At 45.7% G+C, this 11,334-nt stretch overlaps 1 protein-coding gene across 5 annotated transcripts in view; it reads right to left on the bottom strand.

Annotated features, from left to right (window-relative positions):
* LOC140194093 (ectonucleotide pyrophosphatase/phosphodiesterase family member 3-like) overlaps positions 1–9,735 on the bottom strand; it is a 139,851-nt gene extending 130,116 nt beyond the window's left edge. For 3 of the 5 annotated variants that reach the window (XM_072251516.1, XM_072251513.1, XM_072251517.1), the window contains exons 1-2: positions 9,197–9,735; positions 8,642–9,078 (exon numbers count right to left, since the gene is read on the bottom strand). In XM_072251516.1, the coding sequence (XP_072107617.1) occupies positions 8,642–8,743 (102 nt within the window). In that variant the 5' untranslated portion in view covers positions 8,744–9,078; positions 9,197–9,735. The remainder of the gene's footprint in view (positions 1–8,641; positions 9,079–9,196) is intronic. The other 2 variants (XM_072251515.1, XM_072251514.1) reach the window with 2 other exon arrangements.
* Positions 9,736–11,334: the final 1,599 nt, after the last annotated feature.

Consider the following 11,334-nt stretch of genomic DNA (forward strand, 5'->3'; position numbering starts at 1 on the left):
CCTTTGTCACTTCCACCTATCACCTCCAAGCTTCTTACGTAAGTCCCACTCACCACTCCCCCTCAAATGCCTTCACCTGGATTCACCTATCATCTGCCAGCTCTTCCTTCACCTGTTCTCTTCACCGTTTCATACTGGCAATCTGCCTTCTTGCTTTCTGGTTCTGATGAAGGATCGCCACCTGAGGCGTCAACTGTTCATTTCTCTCCATGCATTCTGCCTGACTTGCAGAGTTCCTCCAGTTTTTTGTGTTGCTCCAGATTCCACATCTGCAGTCTCTTGAGTCTTGCTCTAACACTGACCCTCTCTCCGTGCTGGAACTATTATGTTCTTGTGAGTGCAGTTGGTTTGGAGAGTAATGAATCCAAAGGCTTTGCACCTAAGACTTTGCACAGAAGGTCATTTGGCTCATTGAGTCTGTACTGCATGGGAACTTATTATTCCCTGACTTGCTTCATGTTCTTTAACAAGTGCTCGAAAACACTCTCCTTATTCTCCCAACAGCCATCTACCCCAGCAGTAATTTATACCTGCCATCCGTCCTACCAACTTCTGTGTGTATGGGACGTACAAAAAAAAAAGCAGGCCCGATATATCACATCTTAATGCTGAAGGCAATTGCCAATCACGTTTGTGGTAACAGTCTGGTGTATGCAATGCATCCAGTAACTCAAAAGTGGACAGAGAAAATTTCTTGTGGCTATTACAGTCGCAGACCACGATGCTGCTGAGTCCTCCAATACAAGTACAGTCCTGCCACCTGAACTGTAGACAGAACTGTCGCATTGTGATTAGCACGATGCCACTACAGCTCAGGGAGATCCGGCGTTCGCAGTTCAAGTTCGACGCTGCCTGTAAGGAGTCTATACGTTCTCCCTGTGAAATGCATGTATTTCCTCCAGGAGCTTGTTTCCTCCCACAGTCCAAAGACTGGTTTATTGGTCATTGTAAATTGCCCTGTGATTAGGCTAGGATTAAATAGATCGGTTCCTGAGCAACGACAAGCAGGCCAGCAACAACACCACAGACAAATACAATTGAGATGCCAAATTGCAGTGTGTTAGAAAAACTAAATTGCATCATACAGAGCTGTCTTACCTCCAACAGATCACTTAAAGCTCTGTAGGCCTTTCACATCCAGCTACGGAAGGTGGTGGACAGTTAACAGCTAAAAGGAGGTGGTAAGTCTATAAAACAACCTCACCTTCAACAATGACACAGCCATATAAGCGGCAAAAGGAAGCTTGAAATCTCTGCCACTTGCCCTACCCCCACCTTCTTATTCTGTCTTCTGCCCCCTTCCTTTCCCCTGCTGATGAAGGTGTGAACATCACCAATAATCTGTCCCGATCCAACCATGTTGACATCGCCACCAAGAAAGATCACTGACTCCTCAGTTTCCTCAGGAGGCTGAAGAAATTTGGCTCGTCCCTGTCGACTCTTACAGATTCTATTGATGCACCACAGAAAGCATCCTATCTGGATGTGTAATGGCTTGGTATGACATCTGCTCTGCACGTGACCACAAGAAACTACAGGGAGTTTCACAGCCACCAATCTCCCCTCTAGGGACTCTGCCTCAATAAAGCAGAAAGCACCTACTCCTCTCCTTTCCCTTTGAACAGAAGGTACAGAAGGCTAAAGGACATACCACCCAGCTCGACGACAGCGCCTTTCCTCCTGTGATCAGACTCTTAAACAGACCTCTTTTACAATGAGGTACACTCCTGGCCTCAATCCACCTCATTACTATTCCGCACTTTGATCGCCTGCACTGCACTTTTTCAGTAGCTCTTATACTTACATTTTGCATTATTGTTTTACCTTATTCTACCCCAATGCACTGTGTCATGATTAGATCTGTAAGGACAGTATGCAAGACAAGCATTTCACTGTATCTTGGTATGTGCAACAATGACAAACCAATACCAGTACTGTACCACAGAAACCTCAGCCCAAAACCACATATTGCAAGAATCAATCTAGCCACATCTCCTAAGATGTTTGACAAAATTACCGTCACTGAAGTCTCCACAGATACAATCCACTGAATTTATCTGGACCAGCCACATATACCCTGAAACTGCAATAGATCATGAGGCTGGGTATTATGCCGAGAGTGATTAACGTCCTGCCCCACCTGAACCTTTGCACCATTAACAGCATACTCCCCACTTGACGAGATGAAGCAGCTGTAACAAAATTACAACTCCACAAAGTTCTCTGTTTTTTTTCTCCTCTCCACACAAAACATGTAGATGCTGCCTTGGGAAAGTATTTCTCCCCTCTGTAATTTTTACCTTCACTTTACAGCAATGCCCGCTGGTCCTTGGCTCCGATTACCCTGTCATGATCTTGCATATCAATCATTTTCATTCTTTAAGGAGGATAAATTTCAACTCTTAACAGTATAATGTTACCAATAAAATTCTTCAATCTTGGAATCTACCTGGCAAATCTCCACTGCACTCTCTCCAGGACACCACATCCTTCCTAGATTGCAGGCTACAACTGCCCTAACCAGGGTTTCATATTCCACATAACATACTGCCTTGTATCCTGGCAGCACGGTAGCGCAGTGGTTAGGGCAATCGTTTTACAGCACCAGCCACCACTGATCAGGATTCGATTCCTACCACCGTCCATTAGAAGTCTATACCATGTGGGTTTCCACCTGGTGCTCTAGTTTCCTCCCACATTCCAAAAACTGGGGAGTTTTAGCATGCTGTGTTGGTGCTGGAAGTGTGGGGAGACTTACAGGCTGCATTTCACTGTATGCTTTGATGTACATGTGACAAATAAAGCTTATTTTTAATCCCCATATTTCCTTTTAATCTCATAAATATACATTTCACTTGCCGGTCTTAAGATTGAATATCCATGTCGACAAAACCTCCTACATTCCTTTCACTGGCCTTCTATTACTTCATCTAACAGGTTCATCAGGTTAGTCAAACACAACGAACAAACCTTTGATGGCTCTCCTTTATCAATCCATGCACCAACGCCCGTAAATTTTCTCCACACCCCACCCCCGAGCACCAGGACTTAAGCAACTGAGTAATAGCTGAAGTCTCTGTAACTCATCGATGGCTCCTTTTCTACGTTACAGAAAATGATCTCCATCCATTGCAAGAGTCACTTTCAAGGACTCTTCATCTCATGTTCTCAACATTTATTGCTTATTTATTATTGTTTCTTCTTTTTGTATTTGCACAGCTTGTCGTCTTCTACACTCTGGTTGAACGACCTAGTTGGGCCATCTTCCATGGATTCTGTTATAATTAATATTTGATAGATTTGTTCTTTTTCAATACTCTTATTAATTACTCGCATTGACAAATACAAAATACATTATAATATTATGGAAACAGAAGCAAGATACATAACTACGTATAGTAAGTTAACCATAATATTGAAAAGGTATATTTTATACTAATCTGAAGCAAAATCAAAACCCCAAAACAAAACAAAAAAGAGAAAAAAACTGTTTGGTTAAAAGAAAATAAAATCTCTGACATATAGTCATAAATTCAAACATACAAACATACAATAGCCATCATCATTGCTGACCAAATCGAAGATTGTGAAAGTAGTTCCGATAAGGTCCCCATAATGTGAAAAGATCTTGTCTGGGTACAGAAATAGAACACCTAATCTCCTCCAGATTTAAACATGACATAACATCAATCAACCAATGGGCATGAGCAGGCGGAGTGGCATCTTTCCATTTTTTCCCTCCTGGCTAAAAGAGAAATAAAAGCCAAAATATGCAAATCATTTGGCTTAAGAGTAAAATCATTTCCTCCAACAATGCCAAACAAGGCAGTCAGAGGGTTGGGTTTAAAGTGTACTTTAAAAAGTTCTGAGAAAGTTTGAAATATTTCTTTCCAAAATTTATCAAGCCGCGGGCAGGACCATAGCATATGAATTAGAGAGGCCTCTTCCACATTACACCTATCACAGCATGGAGAAAAATCTGAGTAAAAATGAGAGCGCTTATCTTTAGTCATACAGGCTGTATGAACCACTTTATATTGTAAAAGAGAGTGAAGCACACATAACGAAGAGGTGTGAACAAGTTTAAAAATCTCATTCCAAGTAACCTCAACAATTGAAATCTATAAGTCTTGTTCCCAGAGGTTTTTAATTTTGTCTAATGGAATGTTTCTCAATGCCAACAACATACTATAAATATTAGAAATAGATCCATTATGAAAAGGTTTCAAAGTAAAAATTGTATCAATTAAATTCTTAGCTGGACATTTATGTGAAATGTATAAAGTTGAGAACGCAAGAAGTCTCTAATTTGTAAACATCTAAAAAAGTGAGCTTTACGAAGATTATATTTAATAGGTATTTGAGCAAATGAGCAAAGACTATCTTCAACAAACAGATCCTGAAAACATTTAATACCTAGTCTATTCCACTCTTTAAAAACTACATCAAAGGAGGTTTAAAAAACCTTCTTTTCATAGATTAGTTGAATATGCCCACAAGAAAATGAATCTCAGGGTTGTATATGATGACATATATGTACTTTGATAATAAAATTTACTTAGAACTTTAAAAAGCACAGTCAGAAAAGAACCTAGGTAAATCACCAACAGATACATGCAATTCTGCAGATTCAAATCTATGTATGGATATCAAAACATATAGTGAAATGCATTGTTTGCATTTAACAATGCTGGAAATTTTGATTAACACACACACACACACACAAAACACTAGAGGTACTTGGCAGGTCAGGCAGCATCAACACCCCTAATACAGTCAATGTTTCGGGCCTTCATCAGGATGGGGGAAGGGTTTCAGCCTGAAACGTCAACTGCTTATTCACCATCACTTATTCCTTACTCCTCAGCCTGACCAGCTGAGTTCCTTGCCAGTAGATTACAGAAAGCTAGCAAGAGAATTCGAAGCAACACACACACACAAAATGCTGAAGGAACTCAGCAGGCCAGGCAGCATCTATGGAAAAAAGTACAGTCGGCGTTTCGTGCTGATCTCCAGCATCTGCAGATTTTCTCCTGTTTGTGAAGAGAATTCGAAGAATATCTTGCTCCCCACCAATGTTCAGTTCTGTGGATGGGTGGGGGCCGGGGAGGATCTGGGAAATCTCCTTGTTATACACAGACAGAGATAAGAACGCTGCATTTCTGCAGGGAGTGTGAGAGTGAAGACATTAATGGTTAATCTGTCCAGTCTTGAATCACTGGGTATTAACTCCCACCCTCTTTAGAATAACAGAATTGGATTAGCCAATCTGCAGTCCTCTGGAATTTCATCTGTAGCCAGGAAACAACAAAAGATAAAGGCAAGTCCTTATAAACAATCTTCAACCTTGTTTACAGAAGCAAACACAAACACACATCAAGACAAGGGTTATTTAAATCAGAGCTAGCATTTTCAGTGCCTGCTCTTCACCAATCTTTCATTCATCGCACAATTTCTGCGGCCAGAGTGAAAAAGAACACCGCCTCATGCTCCACCTGACTGATCCTCAACCGACGGTATGAACAATGAGTCTTCCAACTTCAGCTAACCCTTACTTCTGTGTCAGAACATAGAATATTACAGCAGAGCACAGGCCCTTCGGCCCACAATGTTGCGCCAACCCTTTAACCTACTCTAAGATCAATCTAACGCTTCCCTCCTACACAGCCCTCCACTTTTCTCAGCATCCATGTGCCTGTCTAAAGGTTTCTTAAATGCTCCTGATGTATCTGCTTCCATCACATTGACCACTCTGTGTAGAAAACTTACCTCTAACTTCCTCTCTATACTTTCCTCCAGTCACCCTGAAATTACACCCCACCTGTGTTCTCACATTTTTTCCTATCCCCCTTTCTAGCCACACCCCTCCCAGCACCCAGTCTTGTCCCCTTCACCCATCACTCATAGACCATAAGACTTAGGAGCAAAATTAGTCCATTTGGCCCATCAAGTCTAGTCTGCCATTCCATCATGGCTGATTCATTATCTCTCTCAACCCCATTCTCCCACCTTCTCCCTTTGATGCCCTGACTAATCAAGAACCTATCAACCTCCACTTTCAATACACTCAACGACTTGGTCTCCACAGTTGTCTGTGGCAATGAATTCCAGTGCTTCACCACCCTCTGACTCTTCCCACAGTCGGCTTCGGCTGCCATCAGCTGTCCCTTATCTCGATCCACTTACACTTGCACAACAGTGCGCACTTCCACTCTTGTCCCTCACCTCCAGCTTCACGTTTCCCTCCTGGCTCCTCCTTCCTCTGTACTATTTCCACGCTTCCCTCCTTCATCCGTCCATCAGCTGGATCCACCTATCACTGCCCAGTTCTTGCACCACCTCACCTCGTTCTATTTATAGTGGCCATCTCCCGTCCACTCTTTCAGTCTAGGTAAACATGCTCAACCCGAAACAACAGCTGTACATTTCCCCTCTACAGATGCTACCTGGCCCACTGTGTCCATTTCCCATGCAGAAAGGGAGGTGGCACGGTAGTGTAGCGGTTAGCACAACGTCTTACAGTACGGGCGATCCGGGTTCAATTCCCACCGCTGCTTATAAGGAGTTTGTATGTTCTCCCCATGACCACCTGGTTTTCCAGCTTCCTCCCGCAGACCATAGTTGTACTGCTTGATAGGTTAAATGATCATTGTAAATTGTCTTGTGATATGGCTTGCATTAAATTGGGGGATTGCTGGGTGTAGCTTGAACGGCCAGTTTTTGCAAGAGACAGGGTGAGAAGAGGAATAGCAAAAAATAGCAAAAAAGAGGAACAGCAAAAATGCTATCCCCTTCTTGCAATTCCTCCGTCTCCACTGCGTCTGCTCTCAGGATGAGGCTTTTCATTCCAGGACGAGGGATATGTCCTCCTTTTTTAAAAAAAGGGGCTTCCCTTCCTCCACCATCAACTCTGCTCTCAAACGCATCTGCCCCACTTCACGCACATCTGCTCTCACTCCATCCTCCCGCCACCCCACTAGGAATAGGGTTCCCCTGGTCTTCACCTACCACCCCACCAACCCCCGGGTCCAACATATTATTCTCCGTAACTTCTGCAACCTCCAACAGGATCCCATCACTGAGCACATCTTTCCCTCCACCCCTCTCTCTGCTTCCCGCAGGGATCGCTCCCTACGCGACTCCCTTGTCCATTCGTTCCCCCCCATCCCTCCCCACTGATCTCCCTCCTGACACTTATCCGTGTAAGCGGAACAAGTGCTACACATGCCCTTACACTTCCTCCCTTACCGCCATTCAGGGCCCCAAACAGTCCTTCCAGGTGAGGCAATACTGCGTCCGGTGCTCCTGATGTGGCCTTCTATATATTGGCGAGACCCGACGCAGACCGGGAGATCGTTTTGCTGAACACCTACGCTCTGTCCGCCAGAGAAAGCAGGATCTCCCAGTGTCCACACATTTTAATTCCACATCCCATTCCCATTCTGACATGTCTATCCACGGCCTCCTCTACTGTAAAGGTGAAGCCACACTCAGGTTGGACGCACAACACCTTATATTCCGTCTGGGTAGCCTCCAATCTGATGGCATGAACATTGCCTTTTCTAACTTCCGTTAATGCCCCTCCTTCCATACGTACCCCATCTGTTATTTATTTATATACACACATTCTTTCTCTCACTCTCCTTTTTCTCCCTCTGTCCCTCTCACTATACCCCCTGGCCATCTTCTGGGTTTTTTTTCCCCTGCTCCCCCTTGTCTTTCTCCCCGGGCCTCCTGTCCCATGATCCTCTCATATCCCTTTTGCCAGTCACCTGTCCAGCTCTTGGCTCCATCCCCCCCCCCCCCCGTCTTCTCCTATCATTTTGGATCTCCCCCTCCCCCTCCCACTTTCAAATCTCTTACTAACTCTTCCTTCAGTTAGTCCTGACGAAGGGTCTCGGTCCGAAACGTCGACTGTACCTCTTCCTAGAGATGCTGCCTGGCCTGCTGCGTTCACCAGCAACTTTGATAATAAATGCATAGTGGGTTGTACCCAATTTTCGCACATACTTGCTCAGGCCATCCAAATTTCCCATATATTATAATAATCACATCCTTGAGTTCCGAAACAAAACCACAAAATAGGGAAAGCGCTCAGTCGGTATGGTAACGCTTCATGCCACGGATCCATAAACATTAACTCTCTCTCACCGCAGATCTTCCCTGAATTGTTGAGCGTTTCCAGCAAGCTCTGATTTTGTTCCAGTATCTCCAATTCCGCCTCATTTTCAGCCCCTCAAGTTTCCAGGGCGAAAAATCTACCCCAAACAGTCAGAAAAGTTGGGAGGCAGGCATAAAATTGTGGCCGTGTCCTGCAACTCGTTGTGAATTTTACATCCGTAATTCCGCAACATGTTAAACTTCTGATAACTCCGGATACTGTGCATCTTGTACAATATTTGCAGGGAAACCTATAAGCTTTGAAGACATAGCAAATTATGCATCAGCTCACGTCTAATATGAATTAAATAGATTAGAAAACAATAAGCAAAACAAATCGCTCACAGAAGCAAACTGCAGTAACAGGGTAGTTAATCACAATTAACTTGGGGCAGCTTTCCAACATAATTGTATTAAGAAGTGAGCCTTCCTTCATTCGGAGCCCCTCGGTAACCTCTGCCTGATTTGTCGTTATACTCACTGCAATTAGCACCCGGCGGTCGTGCCAGCGGCTCTTCGCCCGTGGCTCCGCGTCGGCGTGCAGCATGGAGGTGCGCTGCTGTTTGGCTACTTCCAAATCCATGCGGCGACCACTCTCACTATGACCAACAGCTCACTTTCAAAGGAGCGTGGCTCAGAGTGAAGGGGAAGCCAGCGGGCGTTCCCACGGCCAGCCACCTCCTTGCTGGACAGCAAACCAATCCCCGCCTTGGTAAGGCGGGTCAGGAGGAGGACGCTGCCGGCCCGGGACGGAGCAACGCGGCTCTGGGCGCTGGTGAGCTTCACTATGCCGGCTACAAAATTCAAGGTCGCCTCGCTGCAACTGTTGCAAGTAAACTGACTCGTTTGCGACAGTTCGCTCCACCATTCCTTGCGATTCACAGAGTCTTATTCCCCAACAACGGAGAGGTTTGACTGCTTGGGGAAAGACAGCAAATGTGTACTAGCGTAAATCGTTTCCTTTCATTTGATCGTTGGATGTTTTAAAATAAATCAGACAATGAATTAGAGATTTTTTAAAAAGAAGATCTCTTACTTAAAATAGAGTAAATTTCCCATATCCGGAGCAAAAATCGAGGTACTGGAGGAATGCAGTGTTCAAGCTAAATCTGTGGAACATAGGGATCTCTGTCATGGCGCTAAATAGCATAACTACAAGCCCTTCGACCCAATAATATGCAGATATCGTCTCACTGAGCAAGACGCATTTACCCATATCGCTAGAGTCTAGACCTTTCCTATCCATGTAACTATCCAAATGCCTTTTCAATATTGTCATTGGATCCGTCTCTGGCAGCTAGTTCCATATAGCAACCACAACTACGTTTTAAAAAGTTACCCCTCTGCTTTAAGTCTGTGATTTCCAACTGTGGATTCCACTACCCTGGAGAAAATGCTTTAGCTACTCAGCTCATCTATGCCCCTCGAGATTTTGTACACCCCTGAGCCGCTTCCTATCAGTAAAAGAAAACAGGTAACCAGGTTCTCCTCGTGCCTCTTAAAGTCCGACCCTCCGTCCCTGTCCTGAGAGGTGGAAGGCCGGGCAACGCGGCTCCGGTGAAGCCGCCTAGGCCGATCCCTTGCACAGTGGGTGCAATGGATTGCAGAATCATTGATTAACTCCTATCGTGGACTTCATAGGATAATGGAGTCGGGAGGTCATCGATGGTCTCTTGGAGCGAAGGGCCCAAGTAAGTTTTGTTTTTTTTCCAAAAATACTTTATTCAGAAATATTACAAAATAAAAATAATTACATACAGAAAAAGAAAACCATTCGTTGACTGTGAGTCCTTATTCAATACAGTTATTAACAATAAAATTTTGCGTTGACTCTGTTCATTTACAAATGAAAGATGTTTACAGTAAATCATGCGTTTACTCTCAACTCTTGGTCAAGTGTTAAGATTTATTAACAATCAAAATTTTCAACAATAAAGGCAGGCAATGGCTCTAATACTTTCCCAAATTAACAATTCCACCCACTCCTTGGGCACCATGTTGATTATCTGTCCACACCGCTGATGAGGGTAGGTCTCCTCCCCACCCAACCTCTCCCCCTCCTACGGGTGATGAACGTTAAACTGTGGTCCTTCCCCACCGGGCCTTCGCGGTGGCTGCACCAAGTTTGAGTGCATCCCTCAGAACGTACTCCTGCAGACGAGAGTGTGCCAGTCGGCAGCATTCAGTCACGGACATCTCCGTCAGCTGGCAGACCATCAAGTTTCGGGCCGACCAAAGAGCGTCTTTCACCGAATTGATGATCTGCCAGCAGCACCGGATGTTGGTCTCCGTGTGCGTCCCCGGGAACAGCCCGTAGATCACGGAGTCCTCGGTAACGCAGCTGCTGGGCATGAATCTTAGTACTGTCCCTTCCATTCTCTTCCACACCTTCTTTGCGAACCCACAGTGTGCAAAGAGGTGAGCCACCGACTCCACCCCATTACAGTCCTCCCGTGGGCAGTGGGGTGTGGAGGAACCGTTCCGGGCGTACAGGAGGGATCTGACTGGGAGGGCCCCTCTCACCGCCAGCCAGGCGAGGTCTTTGTGCCTGTTGGTGAGATCTGGCGATGAGGCATTTTGCCAGATGAACTGGACGGTCTGCTCAGGGAACCACGCCACTGTGTCCATCACGTCCTTCTCCTGCAGTGCCTGCAGGATACTACGTGCCGACCACTGCCTGATGGCCCTGTGGTCAAATGCGTTGGTCTTGAAGAATTTTTCTACAAAGGACAGGTAAGGGGGCAACGACCAGCTGACGGGGGCGTTGCGCGGGAGTGGGGCCAGACCCATCCTTCGTAGCCAGGGCGACAGGTAGAACCTGGGCACATAGTACTTTGTGCCCACGTATCTGGGATCCACGCACAACCTGATGCAGCCACACACGAAGCTGGCCATCAGGGTGAGGGCGACATTGGGGACGTTCTTGCCCCCATTGTCCAGGGACTTGTGCACGGCGGTCCGTCTCACCCGCTCCATCTTGGATCCCCAGACGAATCTGAAGACAGCCCGGGTGATTTCCGAGCTGTAGGAGCGGGGGACGGGCCAGACCTGCGCCAAGTACAGCAGCCCTGAGAGCACCTCACACCTGATGACCAGGTTCTTGCCCGTTATCGACAGGGAGCGCGCTCCCCACAGTCCCAGTTTCTGTTTCACCTTGGCAGTCCGCTCCCGCTA

The sequence above is a fragment of the Mobula birostris genome, chromosome 2 (assembly GCF_030028105.1).
Source record: "Mobula birostris isolate sMobBir1 chromosome 2, sMobBir1.hap1, whole genome shotgun sequence".
Taxonomy (NCBI): domain Eukaryota; kingdom Metazoa; phylum Chordata; class Chondrichthyes; order Myliobatiformes; family Myliobatidae; genus Mobula; species Mobula birostris.